Raw genomic sequence first — 25938 nt, forward strand, 5'->3', positions numbered from 1 at the left:
TGAGCCAAAACCCTTTGAGAACATTCCACATACCTCTTTCCTCTGTGTCTGCCCAGTGGCAAGAGGCTGTAGGAGGGAGAAGCTCCAGCTATCATTCCAGTGAGGCAGTGAGTAGAGCCTGGGAGGGACAGAATGAATGGCGGGAACTCATAAGGCCCCAGTTCACCTTTAGGCTTTTATGAAGCAAGTTGCTCACTAGAAGCATCCAAGGTGCTACAACCACCTGCCTCATGGGCATCTGTCAAGGATCAATGAGAACACAGTTCAGCACTCAAGCGACACTACATGTAACATTCTTCATGTTGAAGGGCAATAAAGAGTCAAATGCTTTAAAACTGCCTGCCTTCTTGCGTGTATGACTTGGGGTGGGGTGGGGTGGGGGTTGGCCTGTTTTCTACCCCTCCAGAGCCTCATTTCTTTTTGAAATTCTTTCCATTCCCTTCTACTCTTGTTTTTCACTCCTTCCCCAACTGGTGTGTTGCATTTAAAATCAATACCATTATCCAGTAAAAATACTGCTACTGATGAAGAATAGTGATCCATTTTTTAAAATTCAAGCTACTATATATACTTCTGGGATCCAAGTTTAATTACACAGCAGCATTATACTGCTTGCCTATGCCTACTCCACAAGATTGCCTTCCCAGGGCTCACACTGCTGTGGCTTGCAAGGATTAAGTGTGTCAAGTGAGTGTGGATGACCCACTTTCTGCAGAATAGCCAGCATCTCCTTTAGTGTGTGATTGGACATTTCCTGTGCATGTTCTCAGCAGCGAAAAGTTTCTTCTTAAATTCAGCTGTTAGAATCTCTGTTCTGTGCTAACTCACATGTAGATTTACACTTGCACATACAGTTCGTTCCCAGTAATAACTCAAGGGATGTTGTTTGCAATTGTCTTAGCTCTGTAACTGGCTTAGCTCTGCGCACACATCCTGGACTGGGATTTGGGGGTTGGGAGAAAGAGTAGATCGTACATGCCTTAAGTTTGTCCATGTCTGAGCTAGGATCCCTATTTTCAAGTGAAATATTCAGTTTCTGTTCTTCAAATCATGTTTAGAAGAAGAAGAAGAGTTTGGATTTGATATCCCGCTTTATCACTACCCAAAGGAGTCTCAAAGCGGCTCACAATCTCCTTTCCCTTCCTCCCCCACAACAAACACTCTGTGAGGTGAGTGGGGCTGAGAGACTTCAGAGAAGTATGACTAGCCCAAGGTCACCCAGCAGCTGCATGTGGAGGAGCGGGGAATCAAACCCGGTTCACCAGATTATGAGTCTACCGCTCTTAACCACTACACCACACTGGCTCTCTACGTATGATTCATTCTCCCAGCCCAGACAGCAGTGGGCAACCTCTGACCCATGGGCCTAGTTAAGCCCACTAGGCTTCCCCATTTTGTCTGTGACGCTATTTTGGCCAAGTCAAGCCCACCTGCCCCATCTGTTTTCATCTGAGAGGCAGCTAAAGATGCAGCTGGGCCAACAGTGGGCTTTGCAGGCACCATCTTTCAGGTGACTGGCAGTGTCTGCAAAGCACATACAATCACCAGGATGTTTGAACAGGCAACAGACTTTAGCATTGGTACTGGTTGTTGGCACTTGCAAAGTGCTGTGCCTTCGCCCACCAGGTTTGATTTCAAACCACATGGGCAAATGAAAACAGGTCACCTGATGCCATTGTGGCTTAAGGTGGCATGCGCCACCATGCCAAACTAGCAGTGTCACAACTCACATCTAAAACATGTCAGTGATCTGCAAAACTTAACTGAATTTCAGAATAAACGTCAAATTTTAAAGTTTCAGCCCCAAAGTTGCTTCATATTTGAGAAGCCTTAAACAGGAAACTTGATAATTCTCCTATTATGGACAACATTTGCCACCATGTGAAGAAGCAGTTTGTTCATTTGCTATTAACCCTCACAATGGGGCTTCAAATCCTTCTCTCTTGGCATTCTTTAATATCTGAACTTACTAGCAGACTTTTAATCCCATTTAAACAAAAAAACAAAACAAAAAACCCTTCAAACTCTAAAAGCCTCATTTTATTTCCTGTTTCCCTGATACTAAAATAATTCTGAGTTTCTGACCCCTGAGTAATGATGAAGGAATGCACTACGTTCCCCAACACAGCAAGGCAGCTGGTAAAGTGAATCTTCACAGCATGTTAAAAATACAGATAACAGTGCCAAAAACTAGATCTGATTGAAACACAGTCAAATGTCAGCACTAATTTACTGTTAAATATATATGGCTCCTTGGGACCACTTCCTTTAGGAACTACAACATATGACTTCAAGTGTGTCCCCCCCCCCCCCTTTACCACATCTGTTTAAAAAATTGTTTCCTCCAAAGCAAGGGGAGAAATCTGAAACAAAAATGTTATTTACATATACACCAATATACTTGTTTGTTATCTTTGCTTGTGCTTTTATTGGTTTGAAGCTGTAACTAAATAAGACTTCAGTCCTGTCTTTTGTAGAAGGACCTTGGGAGCATGTCCAGATTCAGTTCTGTAGCTTGGATAAAGGGAAAGTGTCATGAATTGTTCAAGTGGGTGCCTTTTTCAAAAAAATCATTTACAGATTATGGTTTTTATTTTTAAGGGTCCAGGAGTCCAGCAAAGTCAAGAACCTATGTCAGCTTTAAACAGCCACTATGCTGCCATATCCTTCCGATTTTGTATCAAGGATTTTAAGCTGCAAGAGGTCCTGCAGTCACATCCCAGATGAGCCCAATGTTTCTTAGGACTGCCATATGTCCTTTTTTTCCAGGACACGCCCTCTTTTTCAGGGGTATGTAAAATGAGAGTCATCATAGCGATCCATAGTTAAAAGCAGAAGTTGGAAAATGTGTCCTCTTTTTTTGTTTGCAACCCTAGTTTCCTGCATGAGTTTGAGCCCCCATCCTGCTATATGATTCTATGAATTATGGCATAATGCACTGCAAAGTGGCCTACCTTGCAAGTGTAAACATAATCAAATTGCCAGAAATGGCTGCAGACATAATACAAGGAAGAACAAGATATGAATTCATAAAAGCATTTTGGAGACCAAAGGAGATGTGTAAACTATTAAGAAATAACAAAATGGTACGGAGTCAGCATACATAGCAAATCAAAAACTCTTGGGTTACGTTTGCTGGGTTAAGGTTACTGACAAAAATCATAAAATACATACACACAACCCTAATTATAATAAACAAATACAGTTCTTTTCCTGGGATTTTTAATATAACTGAGAAAATGAACACACAGCTGAGCAACTTGTGACCGCTAGTGTTATAAATGTTAACATTTATTGTGGAAGCCTTTTTTTGTGGAACCTAGAATCCCGGCAGGCATGGTAAATACAGTGGACCTTGATTAAAGGAATGCCATGCATTGGCCAGTTGTTGTGAACCCAACAGTGGCTGTTTAAAGCTGACATAGGCTCTTGACTTTGCTGAACTCCTGGGCCCTTAAAAATAAAAATCATAATCTGTTATTGTGAAAGCCTTTGTTTGTGGAACCTAAAATCCCGGCAGACATGGTAAATACAGTGAACCTTGATTAAAGGAATGCCATGCATTGGCCAGTTGTTGTGAACCCAAAGCTGCAGGCAAGCTTATAATCCTAAACTGTTTTCAAGACAGCTAGTGAATGAATCATTATTAGAAATTGCTTCTTTGGTGGCGTTAATACCCCAATTAAATGTTAAGTGGCTGCCAGGAGAAATCTCTGTGGCATTCTGGTAAGTGCTTAGTCCCAATTATCACCTTGTGGGGAGCAGGACAAGCAGGCAGGCTTCAGTTAGATAACCCAGAAGCCTTTGGGGGAGTGGCTGATGTAAATGCACAAAGTGCTGCAGTATGTACATCAGAACAGGGATGGAGAACCTTTTTGCAGAGTGAGGGCCACATTCCCTTGTGGGCAACCTTTTGGGAGCCACATGCCTGTGGTGGGAGGGGACAGAGGAAAAAGCAGACAAGTCTCAGAAATAAAAGGGTAACAGATAGGACTCTCTGCTTTGTACATTTTCTGCCATGCAAAGGTCAGTGGTTTCTGCATATGCACCCATCTCCAACCTTCATTCAGATAAACCTTTGCTTTAAAACTTCCAAGAAAGGAGAGTTTACGACCTCTAAAACCTTACACCTAAACAGGCTTTTATTGTTGCCTGGTTTCTGTGCTTAGATCACAGCTTTCAGTTTAATTATTGCAATGTTTTTAATGTGTTATCTGCTCTGTATGCACTTTTTAAATTTGTGGCTGTGTTTTTAGATAGCTCATTTATGTCAAGGATGCTTGCTACCTCCTTTTATCCGTTGTTGGCTTGCATTATTGCTATTATTGTCATACTGTATATATTTTTTAATTTAAAAAACTTTAACACACGGTGAACATTCTAATAGAACGGGAGGGCATAAATGACTGAAATAAATGAATTTTGAAGGCACAGCTTGAAAAGCAGTAGTTAACATGTGGATATCTAGAATTCGTTAAGCCTCTTTTGCACAGAGGGGTCACAAACCAACACTAAGTTAAACGGGTTTAAGGTCATTGAATCCACAGGCTTAAGCAGGCTTAACTCCATGTTGGATTGGGGCCAATGTGTCTGTTCTGCTCCTGCAGAACTGAAATACCCTCACAGCAGGATGTTAGGTCAGATACAATTTTTTTTTAAGTCCTACATAAAGTTCTAATTGTGTCAGAGAACAGTATTTCCAGTCATCCATCTTCCTATCAAACCAGTGAATTTCAACTGTTTCATCCCCACTGGAAGTTTCCCTCTTCTTTTGAACTTTTATTTATATTCTCTCAGTTGCTTCTACCAGAGGATCTCATGCACATAGATCAGACCCCTTCAAAAAAGTCATTTGAATTACAGTGATTTTTTTCCAAGTAGGGAAGCAACTATCTCAACTTCTCTTTTTTTTAAAAAGGAAAAAAGTAAACAATAGTAACTTCAGTTAGAGATATGCAGAATGTGACCTATTTCCACAAAATGCATAGTGATGCTAGCAGACAGCAGTGGAATTTGTTAGGCCGCCTGGGAAAATAAGGGTTGAAATTTCTTGTTTACAAAGCTGACTTCTCATCTCACATAAAAATCAGCAGAAGTGGAAAGGGGGGGGGGGCAAGGAGGATGGGAGAGAGAAAAGAAACCATTCACAATAGATGTGTCAACCAGAAGCTATTCCCACTTGTCTTGTTTGTGTTGAAGTCTGTGACAGAATATTTTTTTATCCATTATTTTTTCAATGATATGTCGACATAAATTCAGTTTCATGCTATACGTTTATGTGAGAAATTCTGCAGCTCCATATGCAGCTGCAATTTGAAGAACTGCGGAAGGCTATTGACTTTGGCTGCACTGAAGTGCACTGTGTCTAAGGAAAAAGCCAAGGCCCAAAACTTTATCTCTGGGAATATTCCAGAAAAAACACCCGTTCGTCAGCTCAGAACTGGTATGGGAGAGCAGATTCTGTAAAACGGAGAGTGATGCTCCCAATCTGGCTGGGGCCTGAAAGGCTCTCATGAGAATTCTACAAATTTGGGCTTCCCTTTTTTAAAAAGTAAAGACACAACCCCATCGAAAAGGCAAGTATCTTCATGAATGGACAGGGAGCACTAAAGGATAGCAGGGAGTGGAACCATTGCCCACCCTTCTCTAGTCTTGCTTGAGTAAGATTACCACACCTATTCCACTAACTTGCATTCCCCGATTTATACAAAATCATGGATTTTATTTAGCAGGTTCTCAAATGAACTTATTTTGGCTGGTACACTATTATCATGAAAGAAATGGACGTCACAACACTTGCACGCTTGTGGACCAATTGCAAAAGCTGTCCAATTTGGGGGAAGGGTGATTTTTATTGTAACCATGTAGCACATGGGTGGGAAACCTCAGACCTAGGGGTCAAAAGTCCCCTGGAAACTCTCCCAAGCCACTCCCTTCACGGGCTGTGCTTCACACCCCCAGTATTTTGCCTGACCGGAATGTTTCATTGAACTATTATGATGTCTCTTGTTTGTCTGAATGAAGGACAGTGAGGGAACTGTATGTGCTGAAACTGGCCTACTGCACAAGGGAAAATTAAGTCAATGCTCTGCCTACCACTGGCATGTGGCCCTCAGAAGCTTTCCTCGAAGGGAAAGTGGCTCTCTAGCTGAAAAACATTCCCCACTCATGATGTGGCACCACATGTTCATCATATTGGCACAGCTGTGTCGATAACTATGTCAAAATATTCCATCCAGGATGAAGCCTTGGGCCCAGAAAAACAGTTAAGACCACCTCTAAAAACAAACCAAATAAATCTACCTGCCCTCGAGAAACCCTCACCAGAATCCCAGCCCAGAGTCACTTGTGTTTCCTGGTCCCTTTTCAACATTAGTCCCATTTAAGTCCTCCATCCAACACTGCCTGGTCCAACTTCCTCCTTTTGTCCCTTGGCGCTCTCCCTATCAACACTTATCTGGCAGGCTCCTAGTCACTTCCTGGAATGATTGAGTTGTCTGGTTTTGAAGCTAAGCACCATTTATCTCATGGGAAAAGATGGGAGCATTTTTACTAGGCCAGCCTTACCCTGAGGCAAGGTGAGTCAGATGCCGCCAGTGCTGAGTTTCAGGTGCAATGAAGACTAGAAGGCTTTATCTGGTGTTATAATAACAAAGGTTCTTGTTGAAAGAGGTGAAAGGGGGCAGCAAGGAAAATGGGCCTGGGGAGGTGCATTTCATATGACCTGAATTGCAAGGACAGACTCAGAAATAACATACAGACCAGGACCAACCTTCTTGACTTTCCCAGGGCCCTTCCAAACTATTGTTTTTTCAATGGGGTGTATTCCGCAAGATGTAATTGAAGCAATAATAGTGCATTAGCGGTGGATCCCCAAGGACATGCTCTACGGAGAGCTGGCTTCAGGCACCAGGTCCATTGGCAGACCAACTCTGCGCTACAAAGATGTCTGCAAACATGAAGGCTGGCTACATCCAACCGTTTGACTTCACCCCAAAGGCGCACTCTTTCATTTTCTCCCAAGGCAGATGGATGCCAACAAGTGGTGGATTTATACTGTACCATCCACACATCATTTCGCTTTATTAGTTATTCTGCGATTTGTCTGGAGGGGCACCTTTGCACTATAGTGCAACGAAAGTGGGACAAAAAACAACAACCCAGAAAAAAACCATTTATGGTATAAAAGGTTACAGGATGTCAGCAGCAAGTTATGGGACATACACTGACTGGAAATGAAGCACTCTGTTGACCCTTAAACGTTTGCAGGTGCAAAGAGTATTGAAAGCAAGATAATGTATAACATCACAAGCCCAATTAATAACAAATACATTTTTGAAAAGATGTCTGGAGAGGCCCCTAGTTTGCCTTTCTTTGGATACAAGTAATCCGTCCTAAGTGACAAGAGTCTAATGTTACATTCAACTGCTGTAAATCAAAGGCAAATGTCATAGGGCAGGACTGTATTAAGGCATAATTGGAAGAAGGTGATAGGACCATAATGGCAGGAGTGAATGCCCTTACGGAAAGCACAGTGACTCTGTCACACCTGAGTCCATTTGCAGACCAAAGCCTGATCTACATGTGCCATGGAATTGGGACTAGGATCCTGAGTGATAAAGAGCTACACTTCCCTAATGAACTAGGTTTTATTTATTTGCAGAGAGTTTTTAAAGGTTGTTTTTACATGCGGAAGCGTTTAAAATGGCACCACACCCCTGGCCTCTGCAGTGGTACAGTCCACTCAAGCACTTCTTATTCTACTGCATGTTCATACTGAGCCTGACACTTCATCTCCTGGGGAACCCAAAGCGGTTTAACATCACATTTGTGCAATTTCGGAATGCCAGAGGCTCTTATGCCTTGACTACTGTTCATAATTACCCCTTGTGACTCAGGATTATTCCCCAGAGCTATTAGTTTAATATGACTTTATGATGCCAGGTTTTGCCATGACTTGTTTCTTAACTTGAGATATTTGAAGGTTAAAAATGGCAGTCAGGAAGCTTAATTATTGGTTTGTGGGCTAATGTATCATTATGGTCATCATCTACGCTAAAAAGAACTAGTATCACTAGAAGGAGAAAAGGAAGGTAGCACATGGTCCAGTTGCCATTCTGAAATGGAGAATGGGTCACAAGGAGATCCTAGTATAGGAGATCCTGGATAAACATTTAAAAAGCACACACAAGCAAACAGGTATCATATTTTAGATAGACCAGAGAGGCAGAAAGAGCTCCAGGTGGGAGATCCTGGCTGTTTATAATGGTATAATGCTAGTGCCCTTGAAGTATTGATTGAGATGGTGTATAGAAAGCACAGACCTCAAGTATTTCTTTTTTTAAAAAAATCCATTATATTTTGCTATTTCTGTACTGAAATTACAGAGAGTATTTTGTTCCAGGTACTTATTTCTAACTAGGACTTACCCTTAGGGCACTCTAACTGGAGATGAGGTGCATCCATTCTCCTCCTACCATGAAGAATTCTACAGGACTCTAAAGATTGCGCACTATTAGCCTAATAAAGAAATTTTGCAAATGTTCTTAATGGGCCAACATGGCAGTCTTTGCTTTTTGTCCAAATAATAAAAAGGAGAAAAAGCAGGAGCTACTGTCAACTTTCTTCTAATTCTAAGAAACACTAGCAGTACACGTTTTCAGCATATACCAAAATATATTCTAAACGTACACATTCCAGAATACGGAAGGGCCTTGAACGCGTTAATTTTTTACAAAGCCAGTTTACCTCCGTTGTCTAATCCTATTATGTAGTTGTCTCAAACTATACTGCGTGAAAATGTTAAATATGTCTTTCTAACAGATGGCCTTTCCCCCCATTAGTAAACAAATGGTAACCTCACAGTTCTGAGAAACCATATCCTTCCTTTAGGCTCCCTAGCAAAGCAGCTTTCATTAAGCTTTTCCACTTTAGGCAAAGGAAAGACCTTTTGGTGCAAAAGTTATGCTGCTGATTATTATGTAACTAGTACCTTGCAATTTACATTTCAGTTAAAAATACAGCAGGAATCAATTCCTCAGGAGCCTCTGGCTTTAAATTGCCTATCATTCCACCCAGATAACCAGCTGCCAATCCTTTGTGGAATATCCGAATGTTTCACAGAATGCAATTGTCTTCAAAGGACTTAATCCACATCTGAAACAAGGATTTCCTTTTATTTACCAGGATGTTAAAATTAAAACAACACCGCTTAGGAAATTTACTTCAGAGTCATCCCAGTAAACTCAGTAGGACCAATTAAAACAGTAAATGTGTGATGCTGTCCTGCTGAGTTAATTATGGCTAGAGTTACTGCTTACCATGCATTTTCTATATTCTCCCCGAGTCCCAATTCCTAAATGTATTTACTTGGAAACCAAGGCTTAGGGTTTCTAGTGTTCAGAATGATGTCCCAAACCCAAGTCCTTATGCAACCTTTAGGAATACTGAATAGACAAAGTGAGAGAGTATGCTCAATACACAGGTAAATCACAAACTTTTCTTAAGTTTATCCCCTCAGGCAAACAGTGAGCTGTAACCAAGTATTGTTCTTGATTTGCTGTTTGCGGTTTACCTGGGGGAGACAAACCGCAAGCCTCAGCTGGAATGCAACAGTAGGCCAAACCATGGCTTAGGTCCAGGCAGCTTGGGAGTAGCAGGTCCATGGTGACTACAATCATCTCTCTAGGAACCTGAACATTTGCTCAGTCGTGCATTGCATGCAAACTGGTCCTAGCAATGGCCCTAGCACTTGAGGGAGGCAGGTTTGTTCAGGAAGTGTTCAGGAAGTGTAGCATGCCCCTCTAGTACACAAGGCTCAGGACTCAAGAAGGATGAGCCAAGGGACTGCTGCTGTCCTGCAGTGTTAGTTGCCTGAGGCAGTCCCCTCACTCTGTCCAACCCTGCTGGACAAATTCTGAAGTATTTTTCTGTTATTTCTTGCCTGCTTTTTGAAGAAAGCACAGATAGGCAAGGTTGCTAAACAGTCCTAAAAGAGGAAGGGCAGGGCATGTAAACCATTGAACCTGCAACAGAGCTGTATTTTCCTATTATTATTATTATTATTATTATTAGTTATTATTAGTTATTTCTATCCCAACAGACTCTAGGGCAGCCTAGTGAGAAGGGCCAGCAGCCAGGGATGATGGGAGTTGTAGTCCATCTGGGGACCCAAGGTTGAGAAAGGCTGCTCTAGGGGAAACCTAGGGCAAGGGTGAAGCAAAAAGAATCACCAGAGTCCAAGAACGCATTCCAGGCAGGCAAAAACACTCAGAATCAGAAGCGGGTTGGGCTTGGGAGGAGTCTCTGGATCTAGAAGCTTTGAGGGCTGCATGATGCCAGGGCTTGAGAATTCCCTCTCCTGTTCTAAGGCTAGAAACAAACAGCCACTGATTTATTCCCATGCATCTCCCAGAAAGTGCTGAGCATCCCTCTCCCGTTTCTGCAACTGTACAGAAAGCCTTTTTTAAAAAGATGCGTAAAATCGTTCCTGCTCTACAAATTATATTCAGCAAACATTCTGGCTTCAAAGTGTTCAGCTCGTGTAATCTTGCAGATAACTCAGGGTTCGGGGGAAGGGAGTGTTTTCCCTGGCTGAGGCGGAAGTCGCTGCAATTTCTAACCTGTCCGGAAGGGCAGGGAAGCACTTCCAACAGTGCTGTGGGATTGCAGCCTTCGTCCTCTCCGACTCCGCTGGCCAACTTTCTAATCTTCGCAGCAGCTCTGCTCAGCGCCGCGCTCCAGCTTGCATCCCCGCTGGCAAACTCTTCTGATTTTCTCTCTCGCTTTGCAAAGCCCGTTTCCAGCGAGGGAGGCAGCACCCTCGCCTATTAAACGCCCGCGCCCTCTTCTTCCTGCAGTTTGCTATTACCCCTTATCTAGCACAGAGGAATCGTAGTTGGAAGGGACTCCGAGGGTCATCTAGTCCAACCCCCTGCAATGCAGGAATCACAGCTAATTATTCACGACAGGTGGCCGTCCAACCTGCGCTTAAAAACTTCCAAGGAAGGAAAGTCCACCACCTTCCGAATTTGATCATTCTCTTTGAAGCCGATCTCTCCGTTTCCAAGGCGTTGGCACTGCGAGGCGAAAACAGCTGCTTTTTCTTCCCTTATTAACGTTAAATTAATACATAAGTGCTTCTGCCACGTTTGGATAAGTACTTGACCAAGAAGGGAGGAGGATGATAATGATGATGATGATGATGATGCAACTTTCGAGGGGCAACCACCGCAGAGGCCCCGCCGCTCCCCAAAGACCCCCTCGGGCAAGCCAGCTCCTTTAGCCCCAGTAGATCCCGCTGCCGTGACGTCACGGAAGGGGCGGCGCTCGGCACGAAGGGAGCCAGCCGGAGCGAGGAGAACTGGAGAGGCAGAGGCAGAGCTGCTTGGGACGCCAATGCAGCCTGGCGCGGGCGAGGAAGGAGCGAGCCGGCGCGTCCCGCGGGGAGAGGGCTTTAACTCAGGGGCGGGCGTGGGAAGCCCGAGTCCGCCGCCGCCCTATGCAAGGTCTCCCTGCCCTCCGCGGCCAGAATTGAAAACTAAATAAAAAGAAAGGAAGGATCCAGGATGGATAAATATAAAGGTAAGGGGGAATGGTTCGTTTGCTTCCCCCACCCTCAGCGTGGGAAAGGGGCAGTATCGGTACTTCGGAAAGGATTGCTAGTTCGTTTGTCCTCAATGGATCGTTCTGCCTAAGCAGCCGAATGTGACTTGTGGTTGCTCGTAAGTCCCTTAAAACGTGGGTTTCTCTGTAGCGTTTAATGAATGGGCGGGTGGGTGGGTTGAGACGGATCCTTGCCCCACAGGCGTTGCCTCGGGACCGAGACTGGCCAGGGCGCCGGGGGTGGGTTTGTGAGGCTGGGGAAAAGTGGCGAGCGAAGAGGAGTCCCTAATCTCAGCCGGGTCCGTCTCCCTCCAGGACCCACCCCCTAGAGAGGGGGGATTCGCTGAGGTCCACGGAGCCCCATTCCGCCGACGGAGAAGGAGTCGAGGGTGCCGCTTGGGGGAGGATTTTGGTTCTGATGCTCGTGGTGATGGGACAAAGAAACAACAAATCGGGTGTGTGGGTGTGTGAAATCGTGACACAACCGGCTTCTTTTTGAAAGGATTAAGGGAAATACTGTGTGTGAGAGAGTATTTGAACCTCCTTGACATACATCTGGTGCTCCGAAAACCCTCTAGGTGAGGTCCAGTGAAGCTGTAGGAGATGAAAAGGTGAACGCGAGACTTGGAGCCGGTTTGGCGCGAAGCGGGGGAGGATTTCAGTACCCGCACCTGTGTGTGTGTGTGTGTGTGTGTGTGAGAGAGAGAGAGAGAGAGAGAGAGAGAGAGAGAGAGAGATCAAAGGACCGACCCCCCCCTCCCCGCCCCTTCTTTCGCTTCCGGTCTTGCTGTTGCTCCAAAACAGAATTGTAAGGGGGGTGTATTTAGTTCCCCCGTGTAATAAATATTCGCAGACTTTATAAATTTAGTCTGCAAGATTGTGCGGGGGAAGATAAGGAAGGGGAAGGCGTGGCTGCCGAATGGTATCTGGAGGTGGGTGGAGGGCTGAGTGTCCCTTGTGTTTTTAATGAATTGTTTTAAAGCCCTTTTAAGTATTAAGGGACGCAATGCTTAGTGCTACGATTCTAACGAGAGGTGAGGTGTCGTCTTATGGCAGAATGACTCCTTAGCCTGAGTGTATGGCAGCAACGGGGACCGATATGGTTACTCAGTGGCGAGGGAAAGGTACTCTGCACATTCTCGGAAACAATTTTTTTTCTTTGATTAGCTCAAGAGTGAACCCCAGTGTTATAAACCAGCTGAGTGTCTAGACACATACTAGGCTCTGCAAGTGAAGTGAAGCAAGCCTGTCTTTGCCGTTCTGGAAATACATTAAGGTTGCAACCTTACACACATTTTATGCAATGTGAATGAGCACCCGCAAGCAACAGTGATGGCCACCAATTTAGGATGACTTTAAAAGAGGCTTCGACAAATCCACGATAGATGGAGGATAAGGCTGTGTCCAATATTCGAGTCCGAATACCAGCTGCTGGAACCCACAGGAGGGGAGAGTGTTGCTGCAGGGTGAAGAAAGGCTGCTAGACTAGAGGGGCCACTTTCCTATCCAGCAGGGCTGATCTTGTTTTATGTTCTTAGGCACTTATGCTTAAAGTCACAGAGGTGGAAGGGAACACAAAGCTCACCTAGTCCATGCCCTTGCAGGTACAGGAAAACTACCTCCACATCATCCCAAATGAGCATCTCTCCAACTTCTGCTTAAAAACCAAAGATTAGGTGAGCCCACTAGGTAATCTGGTCCACCACAGAACCGCCCATGCTGTCAGAAAGTTATTCCTAAAATCCCCTTTCTTACCTGGTGGGAGTAAGTTGCTTTGCACACATTGAGGTTTACTTCTGAGTAATTTTGCACAGGATTGTACTGTAATTTTATCTTTTTTCTTGTTCATATACAATAGAAGCCAATGTGGTGGGTCCAAATGTTCCAATATTTGCTCAGTTATGCAGTTTATCGAATGGCTGTCATTTAGTCTGTCTTACTTTGCAGGGTTATTGAGAAGATGCAGCAAGGAAAGGCAGCATTCAGTGATGTGGGATTTCCAGAAAATGTTGAACTGGGAATTTTTCTGGGAAATTTTACGTCTACACATGACAGCAATTTGCGCTGGGAAAATTTTCCTTTTACACCGAGAAAATTTTCTGATGCCCTACAGGGTGTTCTGATATAGAATGCTTGTTTATTTTCATTTGCATTCAGTAAACAAAACTAAAACTCCCAAGGTTACCTAACATTGTATTTGCAACCTGCATTCATTTATTGTCAATGATGACCTTATGACAAGGAAAAAATTCACTGGAAAAGCACTGGAAACTCTTCCTCCACCACTCATCCCTGGATGCATTGCAACCAGCATGCTGCCCTAGGGCCAGGGCAGGAAAGGAATCTAAATATAATAAATAAATGTCTACTCACTTTACCAGTTTAGGAGGTGGTTGGACCAGCTGACATTATAGTCTGGTGAGGCCAGTTTCCATCAGTACCTGAGGATCTGGCTTTCTGCATTTATAATGCAAACCTTTAAAATGAATTTTTCATTCTCCAGAGCTCGACAGGACTGCTCTCATAGGTTTGCCTTATTCCAATGGTAACTGACCAGTCTACAAAGAGTCATTTATTTATGTATATGTAATCTGAATAGATAGTAGTTGACAATTGTCCAGCACTTCCTGAATCTGCAGTTTTCAGGAATCGTGGTCTGTGTAGTGCAATCCTACTCATGTCTACTCAGAAGTAACCCCTGCAGAGATATGTGGGCCTAGTATTGCAGCCTAGGTCTCTTAATGTAACCTCCTGTTAACCTTTATGGCACTGTATATGTCCATTTTTGTGTCCAGATATCAGCTTTGCTGTTGGATAATAGTAACAGTGTTCATTCACTATGGGAATAGTCATTCACAATGGGAATAGTTCATTATAGTTATTACTGTAGTTTGTCTGAATATATCTGAGTGAGACAGAGCCCTGAAATGAGAGTTCCCTGCCTTCTCCCTGCATCTTGGAGGTGGTGACTGGCTTTCAAAAGTGACCATCATTGCTCAGGAGATGAACACATGCCAATGCATTTAGAAGACTCTGGGTTCAGTCCCTGGTATTATCAATTGAAAGGGTCAAGCAGCAGGCGAGGGACTGCCTAGTAGGGCCAACAACACAGGAATTGGAGGCAGGGTCCAGAGTCCCACTCAGCAAAGTGGGCAGGGCATGAGAGGCCCCAAATTTAGCAGGACACCTAAAGGGTTTGGGGTTTGGGTATAAGACCATTGGGTGGGATTCAAGGTCTCACTGTGGTGATCATTCACTCAGTACAAGTGTTTCTGCTTGCGAGATGGAATGATCTCCTCCCTTCACCTGCCCCGTGTCCTGTTCTGGGTTTGGGGGGACTTGTGGGGGGGGGGGTCACACGTGACCTGTTGTGCTAGTGGGACTTGTGCTGGCTTCTATTAGCCAGCAATGTGAACTTGGCCCATTCATATCTAGAGTTGAACTACACCACTCACTCTACCTGAGACACTGAAGAGCTACTGCCTACCATTCAACACTAGTCCTAGGAAAGATGGAGAGGGCTGGCCATACCATTAGGCCAGGCTTCCTCAAACTCGGCCCTCCAGATGTTTTTGGCCTACAACTCCCATGATCCCTAGCTAGCAGGACCAGTGGTCAGGAATGATGGGAACTGTAGTATCAAAAGATCTGGAGGACCGAGTTTGAGGAAGCCTGCATTAGGCAGTAATGTTGAGTGGAAGTAATTCTGGAATTAGTTTCCTCAGTGCTTCATTTTACTGTGGAAAATTTCCCATTTCATTAGTAACCACAAATGGGTATCTACTGTAAATACGCTGTGAGGCAAGCTTGGGAGTTCCAAAGTTTCAATTAATGTTTTTCCAGGTGATTATCGCTAGTATGTGAAGAGGATACATATATTTCAGGTCAGACATTTGTGGTAAGAAATTGGGTACTTTTTAAAAGTTTGGTTTACTAAATGCAAGTAAAATAAACATGTGAATTAGACCATTCTCTACTTGCCCCATTTTCAAATCACCCTATGCAAATCCATTTCATTTGCGTAGGAAAATGTTCTTGAAATTATTCCTAGTCAACATTTTCCAGAAAATCATGACCAGTGAGGCAATTATATCAGGCGAACATGAAAAGGCAGAAACCCCTTATTTAATTTATTATTGTGTTTTTGCTCTGTTGGAAATAGGACCAGGGGCCCAAATAACTTGACCAACCTTGGTCAATATACAACTTGAACTGGGGAGAAGGGAGTGGGTACCTGATCTGGGGGGCAGCCATTTGCTGTTCCAACTGTAGGCAGTGCCTTGGATTGACCCTGAAGATTGACAAGCAGTCCGGCCTAGTACAGTGCAGCTTCATATCCCACCGGTTAGTCCCTTGGGATGAAACTAGCTAGCGCAAAGAAAATAAATAATGGAAAGCTCTAAAAACTGTGGATAGTTTCTGAAGTGGGAGCTGCTTCAGTACAGCTCTCATGGGTAAGAAACAACCACCACTGCTTCTGCCTCAAGCACATCCCCCAAGCCGTAATGTTGAAGTGTTGAAGAATTGCATCTTACTGTTTTCCTTATGTTGGCAAGGGGAAGTGCCGTGTGTCTTACAGGTGGCTCTGTGTGTAACAAGGATGCACACCAGAGAAAGCCAACATGGTGCTCTTCAGACATTGCTGGACTACAACTGCCATTATCTCTCACCATGCTACCTAGGGCTGATGGGAGCTCAGTAGCATCTGAAGGGTGCCATATTGGTTATCCCCAATGTATACAGAGAGCTGGAAATAGCCCAGATGTGTGTTTAGTGCAAAATCAACCACTGAAGAAAGTTGGGTAAAGTTGAGGAGTGGTTTGCCGAAAGAACTAAACCTGAAGAGCAGCAAATGTCCACACGAAAAGTGAGGTGAAAATGAAAGCCCCAAATGCCTTTCGATAAAGGATTTGTGTACGTAATAATAATAATAATAATAATAATAATAATATCTTTATTGTCATTGCCCCCTCTCAGGGACAACGAAATTACTTGACTGCTCCATAAAAACACTAATTAAAACAATACAGTATAGTACAGCAAGGAAGATTAGATGACTTTCAAAGTCCAGGCTTCCCATTCAGGGCCGAGATCGCTCTGGAGAAGAAGCTGTTCTTAAGACGGCTCGTTCTTGTCTTCATCGTCCTGTATCTCCGTCCCGACGGCAGGAGCTCGAAGAGACAGTGACCAGGATGCGATGGATCTTTTACTATGTCCAGTGCCTTCCTATGGCACCTTGTGGCATAAATCTGCTCTAAGGTGGAGAGTGGGCAGCCAACAATGCTCTCTGCTGCCTTAACAACTCTGCACAACCCCATCCTGTCCTGGGTAGTACAGCTTCCGTACCACACACATAAGCCATAAGTGAGCACGCTTAAGTGTGAGGCTGCCCGATTACATTGGGGCTGTGGTTCCTTTCGCCTCTGGTGCAGATGCACGGGGTATGCTGTGGGAACAGAGAGCACCATTCTTCTGTTATGCGAGGGTTGCGTCTGCAGAAAGTGCAGGAGCTGTCGCAGTAGCAGCGGCTGGCAAGGCAGCCCCCCAGGAGGAGCGAGCGCTGGCAGAAGAGTCAGGAGGGGAATGTGGGGGAGGCGGCTGACAACTTCATAGGCAGGGGAAAAGGGGTTTAGGGGAGACAACTTCCTCTCTGATGTTTGATTGTGCTCTCTGGGGTTGGCCAAGTACACACAGAAAGGCACCATTGATAGCTTAGCTAAGGACTTCTTCCCCATGGAGTCGTGCCAGGGCCAGGGAATCTCTTTACATGAAGTATTAAGAAATAATCCCATATGATAAAGAGAGCACACCATATGCTTCGAGGTTTTTATTAAAAATATAAAGCGGTATAGAAATTACAATAAATAAGTAAGTCCATAAACACATATTTGGCTGCAGTCCTATGCCCCCTTACTTATCTGGGGGTAAGATCTATTGGACAGAATAGAGACTTACTTCTGAGTAGACATGACTAAGATTGCTCTGTTAACTTCTCTAAGGAATCAAGCCAGTAAGTGTCTCTATTTGAGAAGCTTTAACTCCTCAAAGACAGAGAGTATACTTAAGGCTGGGGAATAGCTCCAGTATGACTTTCAGCACACTTGCAAGCAGTCCATTTCTGTTGAGGTTGGTTTGTGGTGGGCTAAAGAGAAGCTGCTTGGTGACTGGGACACTCAGCTGCTGTTTTGCTCTTTGGCTGTTTTACTTGGATCGCAACAGGATTTTAGAGAGGCATTTTTGTGTTTGTGTTTTAATCTGTTGTTATTCGCTCTGCCATGTTGGGATGGGGCATGCTGTGAATTCAGCTAAATTGGTGTATAATTTCCAACTGTTTTAAGAATGATGTAATGTTTAGCTTGCACTTGATGGCTTTAGGGATGATTCCCATGGAATCATCAGAATTCTCCATGCAACTTTCTCAGAGGGAAATCTGTGATGTGAGGCTGAATTCTCAAGATAGGTCCTGGAATTGATTTGGTCGGTTGGCTGACCCATGCTGGTAAAGTTTGCACACAAGTATGCATTTACCACAAGAAGTCTAAAAAGTGTGCTCTTCAGAATGTTACAGTGGCAACTAGTTGATGGTGCTCTGGGCTTGTTGCCAGCTGGTGTCATTAAGTCTCCCCAGTGCTATTTTTATAGAAAAAGGTGCCAGAACTCACCATGAACACCTCTTGTTCTTTTATAATGGCAATGGCACCCACCTCTGAGTTCCCGTGAGTTCTGGCTGAAAAAAGTCCTGTCTCTCTACCTTGGAACAGATGAATGAGTGACACTTTGTGCAGCTAGCCTTGTTAGGTAGGGCAGCCACCTTGGTGGGGTATTTTGGTGGGCAGGCACAATGCAGCAACCAGTTCCCTCCCCCTCCCCCCAACACACATGAAGAAAATGTGATGGTCAGGCCAGGGAAAGCAAAAGACAGTGATCTTTCCCTCCCTCCTCCATGCAGAGAGATCCCCAGGATTTCCAGACTCAAAGGCTTGCCTTTGCCTATAGCTACAGGCTTCTTTCAGGGATCTTTATGTACGTACTAAATATATAATTGACACAACCAGCTTTGGCAGTACTTACTACCTTTTAAAGGGAAGAGGGGAAAGGAAACTGGATTTGTAGCTCTTTAAATAAGATATAACTACAGTACTCTCACACCTGATGATGCTGATTGCCTGTTCAAAGTTGCACCTGTAGACTTTGTGCAACCCTAGATGCTGAATGCAAGGTATTTGACTGTGTATGGATGACCCAATGCAGACTTCCCTTGCTGGATCATGATATCCCAATTAAAATGAATTAACTGACAATCTCAAGGTGAGTCTAGACATTCAACCAACATTTGTTTCATGAAAATGAATGTTTATTATAGCTTGCTAAACTGGATTCTAACCTGGTGTCTGTAAACAGGTTAGCTAACTTGCAACCAACTTCATAACAAGACAGAACAACTAATCATTGACTAGACAAGATCTAAGGCTTATCTACACAGGATTTGGCATGATAAATGTGACAGGGAGGGGCACCTGCCCTGTACCTGTGCTACCTTAGCTGTAGCATCAGATGTGGGTGGTAAAGCATTAAGTTGTGCCTGAGCTTTCTTTTGCCCTCATCTCTCTTTGAATGAATGCTGGAAGATTCAGAACAGACAAAAGAAAGTTCTTCATGCAGTGTACAGTTAAACTATAGAATTCACTCCCATGGGATGTAGTGATGTCCCCAATTTAGATGGCTTTAAGCACAGGTGCGCCATCAAGAGTGCTTTAGGGCTGATCCTCTTCATGTCAGCCATAGGCATGGCAGAAGCCACATTCCCAGAATCCAGGCTTCCTGGCAGTAGAGGAGGTGTATCCATCATGGCATGAAGAAAGCCACACCTCTTTGTCCTAGTGCTCTCAGCTTGCCCCTGCTATCACTTCACGGCCGAGGCAACTGTGGCACCCTTGTTTCTATTAATGCATGTTCTGCATCCCGTGAGTCATGAGGGTGGCCCGCTGATTGGCCCAGACAGGCACACTGTCATGGGACCACCATTAAGTTGTGGATTTCTAACTATAAGCTGTGGATATTGCTGTGGAATAAGAGTAATCATTTTGTGATAGGTCAGGGAAAGTAAAAAGTCTTTAACTGAAGTAAGTGTTTGTATAGATGTTCAACTGACCAGCCTGTTATAATGTATGTCACTGGGCTGGTTCAGATGCATGGAAAATAGCCTTGAATGCAGAGAAGAGGTAGCACCTGCCTTATTCCACCCTGGGTGCACATACCACTAGCCACATGAGTAAAGCAGTGTGTTTTCCAGCTGCAGTGCTTGCATCTATTATCCTCAGAAAGCACTGTAAATCGTGGCTGTACCAGAACGGATGCTAACTTCCTTAATGCAGCTGTGCCTATGTGGGCATTTCACATGGAGGAATTTCAAGCATCTGAACCAGTCCCTGTGTGACTTTCCAATGGATGCAAGTCCTTAAGCTACAACCCTGAAGGCTATTTATGTGCATGCATGTCCTGCTTGGGCTAAGTTCTTTGAGACAGCACAACTGCTTTGTAAAAAGAGAGGCTCGGTACCTTTTTTGCAAGAGATCTTTCAGAGCGATAGTGATAAGCACAACTGTGCAACGAAATGTGTTGAGATGGTATCTGCAGATAAAAGCTTTTACTGGTTTGTGACAAGCCACATCCAGCTCTTGGATGGAGCCACAAATAGATGCATCCAGACCATGCCCTCTCATGGGACCAGTGAGCCAAACCACCTTGTGTTTTGTGTGGTATCTGGTCAGTCTTTCAGGGAACCCACTAAGCCCCAGCATGTGAATGACGTCTCTGCCCCTAGTGATGGTTCAGAGAGGCCACATTTGGCAGCAGTGTCCATGATCTCCGTACTACACTCAATGCACCTCCTTGCCATTTCCCATAATATGGGGCAGTGTAGTAAATTAAACAGGCCATGTAGTCCTAGCAATATATATTCAGTTTTGTTGCTTAAGCTTACTGTTTTATATATACTGAGTTGTCCAATATCAGCTAAAAAGCTACAGGACTGAACAGAGATCTGAATCTGAGTCTCCTTCAGCTAAGATCAGCCTGTTCTCCACAGAAATCAGTGAATACCATTTCACTGAGCCTGCCTCTGTTGGAGAGTATGTAAATTCTGCTTGTGAAAATGTCTAGGTTGAAAAGATGAAACAAAAACGTGCCTTGTGGAGAAGGTGAGGAGTTGGGGCAACACCTGGGATCTTGGAAGTAAGTGTGCTGGAAAGGAAGGCAAAACAAGGGCGTGCTCTTCCCTAAGGAGGAAGCAAGGTGATTCATATCAAGCATCTAAAATTGCTCATGCAACTGGCATTTTATTTGCCTAGTTTGGAATGCTGAATTATCATCTGTCATACAATGGGTATACTGACGAGACCAGTTAGTTAAGTAAAGCTGTCAGATTAAGGAACTCTAATGGCATTATAATCATTTTGTGTGCAAATTACTTGAGTAACTGCTCCTTGGGCTTATAATCCATGCACAAAACACTGGTCCAGTCCATTCAGCCTTCTGTGCACAACATGGTTAGTTATTTGTTGCAGTTAAGTTTGTTGGCTGCTTGTGTGTGACTGTCTTGAGACACTGAAATGCTCTTTGGTTACTGAATCTGTATTGAACTGTTTGGGTCTGTTTGTCCACGTAATAACTCATGTAGAGGAGCAGGATTAAAGGGAACAATTTGTCCAGTGGATCTCATTACCATCCACAAAACAGGGATGCTCCAGATGACCTGCTTATTCAGGCATCGTGAATTGCTTCCACAAAGTTTACAGTGTGTACATGGCTAAAATGAAGGAATGCCTTCTTCCCTCTAAACTTGTCTGATTAAAATGGTTATGAAGCTGATGACTGGGGACTAGGCATGGATCAGTCCCAAATCACTTTGTGCTATTTCTGTGTGTATGTGTTTTAAAGTCTGCTTCATTCTGTTGACACAGCAAAGTGTGGACTTAAAAAACAGCAACCCTGCAATGTATAAACTTAGCTGTTTCCTCACTGAAGTGGTCCACACAAAACTTTTGTTGTTAAAAACAGATAGTAGCCACCTGGAGCAGCTACAACAGTGCAGCTCAAAAATGGGACTGTAAATGCCCCTGGGACCAATTGTGTGTGATGATGTGTTGTTTCTCTCTGGGATATTGTATTGTGGGGGAAGCCATGCTTTTCTGCTACTGGATCCACAGGGACAGCTATATTCCACCCCACCCTGTACAATCTCCCTGAGAGCAGCAGCCCATGACATTGTTCTTAAGGCATTCTTAGCCCTTGTTTTCAAATCTCACAGCAGGAGCCGAACCCTGGAGCTGTTTTTAAAGGGGGGGATTTTCAACAAAGCCCTTAGACCACCTCGTAGTATTCATTATGGGTCTTGGATTCCAAAGAAAACCATGATCCAACCCATGCAGAAATCCAGGAGGTGCTGTTTTTGGATTGTAAGCATCCTTAAGGGCCTTGCAAGGTGGAGAGTCGGGTTTTGAATATGTCAAATAATATTTCTGAATTGGGAACACCTGTTGAGGCTAAGCGGGTGCAAATATGGTCAGTGCTTAGGTGGCCCATGTAAACTGCCTTGAGGCAGCAATTCTATGCACACTTACCAGAGAGTAAGCCCCACTGAATACTTACAGCACTTGCTTCCAAGTAAATATGCATAGGATTGGGTTGCATGTCTTCTAAGGAGCCGCAGGCTATAAATATGACAATGAAAGTTTAGCAGTGGAAAGAAAAGGTCTGCTGAGTATCAGCATCATGGGAAAACTGTGAGTGTTTGATCTAATATTCTAAACATGAAGGGTCAGTGTCTACAGAAATAGATTCCCTCCCCCCACCCCTGACCTCTTGCCTTGTGGGCAGGATTCCACTGAAAGCACATCTGATGATGGTTTGGGATATGGCAGCATAATAATACTATCCAATTACAAACAATTCTGCCTAAAGGCAAATATTCCGATCTTATGGGATCGGACTGTGATTCCCATGAAGCAAACATATCAGGCTACGTATGCTGCATAAAGTTAATTTATCTAGGTCAGACTTTAAAAAATTGATGCTTACCAGAGGCCGTCTACCAATTGTGCCTTATATGTGTTCTTCCTTCAGAAGATGACTAGTGTGGGTTTTGTGGCCTTAAAATTTAGTGTAGGGCAACACTAGAGTCATTTAACTTGTAGCTTAAAGGATCTAGCAGCAAAATTTCCCCCTCCTACTCCCTCCCACCCCAGGGCAAGCATTTGTTACTGTACTTCATGGGGAACACTGAAAAACTCCCAGGTTATTGGGGGTGATTTCAACAAACACTGAAACAGGAAGCCATACTTCCTTTTGGAGAGGCTTCTTATGTAGTGTTGAACAAGGGAGTTTGGGGGCTGTAAGAGACATGCATAGAATCTGAGAAACTGTACTTCCTAGAGTTTGGATTCAAAGGGTCTTTTTTTTTTCTTTTTTGGTTAGGGTCCTTTCTGGTTTAAGGCACACTGGGAAATGGGAGGGTAGATAATAAGGCTTCCGCCCCATACCCACGTGCCTGGGAGTAAGCCTGACTGAGCTCAGTGGGACTTGCTATTTATCAGATTGCATTGTGAGTGGAGGGAGCAACCTGTGATGTAACTGTACCAGGCGGAGCTTAATTTGGACTTGGACTGAGGCTCACTTGGACTCAGCCTTGGAATGCGTTTTGAAATCCTGCAACATGTAAATTAATGACAAGTGCATTGGAGGCTGCATCCAGACAGAACTTTGTTCCATTTTCACAATGCTTCCTTAGCTGATAATTTCCACGTTTTAAGTGATCTTTCACACGATGTCAAAGCCACTTCTGGCAAAGTAGCGGAATCTAGTGGAAGTTCAGCACTCATGTCTGTGTTAATTTGCTTCCAGAAGAAATTTGTTTGCAACCCCATTAACTCCGAAAGTCGTTGGAGCTTTGCCTTGTAATTTCACGTGATGACCTTTCAGATAGTATTCCAGCATACCGTTCTTTCCCAACGTTTAAAATTTAGCACAACACGGTGGTGTATCGGTCAAACAGCCACAGCTCCATAGCAGAACTGGCAATGCAGTGTAAAAGGAACATTAGAATCCTGGATAGAAGCCCTAGCCCTATAGTTAGGAGAATCAGTTCAATAATTCCCATGTCTGAATGCACCCTTAGTCATACCGAGCAGCTCTTGAACACTGGCCATGGCTGTATCTTGCAAGTAAGCTGGAAGCTTCCCTTCTCTATCCAGGACTTAAGTACTTGTAGTGAAACCACTTGTCCTAGAGACCCTAGCTTTAAACCTCGATAGTATTAATGGAACAGGCAGATGAGTAGATTTATGAGGTTCTTGCTGTGTTCTCAAAGAGCATGTATTTTAACTGTCTTCAAACAAACGCACAGAGATGTATAAGGCCACTTCTTGGATGGCTGTTGCATGTGGACTGGGCCTGCCTGCCATATGGCAGAGTGGGGCGGCTGCCTCAGGCAGCGGATGCTGAGTGGCAGGGAAGTGTTGGAGGACGGAATCTGTATGTGCCACGCAATCTTCGCTGTGCCCTGTGTGACATCCTGCTGCCCTCAGGTGTGGTGAAGGATGTTGTTCTGCCCCTGGTTTTGAAAACAAGTTTCAGCTGCTATCCTGGTCGTTATCTGCACATGGAATGGGAGCGGGAGTACTGTCTTGACCTTTGCCTCAGGTAGCAAAATGTCCTGCTACAGCCTTGTCAGTGGAATCGATATGCTTGTTTTCATGGACACGGCAGCTTATTGATTTTTAATTCTGTGTAGGGCATGACTACTCTATCTTGTTTGCATTCACCAGGTGATTTTGAACAACAAGGGATTTGAGTGCACGAGAATTATTGGATTTCTTTTCTTGTTCTGAAACTTTTGTGGATGTGACATTTTTAGCTAGTGAGTATAATCTATATACAGTAGCCGATGCCCTCCACCCACCCTCCCTCCACCCACCCTCTTAAAAGACAAAGATCCTATAGCACACACTTTGTAGGTCATAATGATGACCCTGTTCAGTTGCAACGATGGAAGTTTTGCTGTCCTGCTTCTGTAAGGTGTAATCAGTTTGCAACATACTGATTCTTTGCCACCCTCTAGCACACTGTCTAAAGGGACACGGGTGGCACTGTGAGTTAAACCACGGAGCCTAGGACTTGCCGATCAGAAGGTCGGTGGTTCGAATCCCCACGACGGGGTGAGTTCCTGTTGCTCAGTCCCTGCTCCTGCCAACCTAGCAGTTTGAAAGTACTTCAAAGTGCAAGTGAATAAATAGGTACCGCTCTGGCGGGAAGGTAAACAGCGTTTCCGTGCACTGCTCTGGTTCGCCAGAAGCGGCTTAGTCATGCTGGCCACAGGACCCGGAAGCTATACGCCGGCTCCCTCGGCCAATAAAGTGAGATGAGCGCTGCAACCCCAGTGTTGGTCACGACTGGACCTAATGGTCAGGGGTCCCTTTACCTTTAGCACACTGTCTTCCAGATGTTTTTGACTACAACTGCAGCCTCAGCCAGCACACTTGTAGCCCAGAACTGTCAACTGTTAGGGGACCAGGTTGGCAAGTGCTGCTGTAGCACAGAAGCAGAAGCTGAAGAAATGGCTTTGCAAACAGGGAGATATATTGACTTGTGCTTTCTCCTCTTGCCTCTGACCAGTTCTTGGGGTGGAATGTGTCTGGCCACTCATGGAATTCTGTATCCCTGAAAGGCTGCTCACCAGCCTGTTGAGGCAAGTCCTTCTGCCCTCCCAGCTGTGCTGTGGATCGGTGAGGAAGTGGCAGAGGCAGTAACAAAGATACCAGGTTTGTGGTAAATAGATGTAAAGAAGAAAGAAATGAGTCACAACTTGGACCGGCTCAGTGTTTTCGCATTACAGCCAGTATTCTATTCACTAGTGGATTTCTTGTCCACCTTCCCTTGGCTTTTTTGCGAATAAAAACCTACTTCACATGAACTGTTAGCATGCCAGGAAGAAGGGTAATTTATAGCCCTTGTCTCTGATATGCTTGTGTTCTTCTACATGCTAAAGGATGCCTTTTTACACATGGGGAAGCATCTAACAATTGTCCATCAGTTGGCTAGCCAGTTCCAATGTGCTATTTTGGCCTATTAATTTTCCATTAGCTCTTGGTTACTTACCATTAGGAGAGGTTCTGAGCACAATGACAAGATATTGCCCTATTCTTCTCCACTGCAGCTGTGGAGTTTGAAGTTTCAAATTGGATGGATCATGTGTGTTGGGAATGATGGGTTTCAAAATATACAGATCATCAAGCCACTAGAGGCAGCAGCCTTCCCCAATGTGATGCCCTAGACTAT

General features: G+C 44.3%; 1 protein-coding gene across 1 annotated transcript in view; it reads left to right on the top strand.

Annotated features, from left to right (window-relative positions):
- The first annotated feature begins 11232 nt into the window (after nt 1-11232).
- The window catches only part of AFAP1L2 (actin filament associated protein 1 like 2), a 71287-nt gene continuing 56581 nt past the window's right edge, over nt 11233-25938 (top strand). Inside the window, exon 1 of the mRNA XM_053389143.1 lies at nt 11233-11583. Coding sequence (XP_053245118.1) covers nt 11568-11583 — 16 coding nt within the window. The 5' untranslated portion in view covers nt 11233-11567. The remainder of the gene's footprint in view (nt 11584-25938) is intronic.

Source organism: Podarcis raffonei, chromosome 5, assembly GCF_027172205.1.
Source record: "Podarcis raffonei isolate rPodRaf1 chromosome 5, rPodRaf1.pri, whole genome shotgun sequence".
Classification (NCBI taxonomy): Eukaryota; Metazoa; Chordata; class Lepidosauria; order Squamata; family Lacertidae; genus Podarcis; species Podarcis raffonei.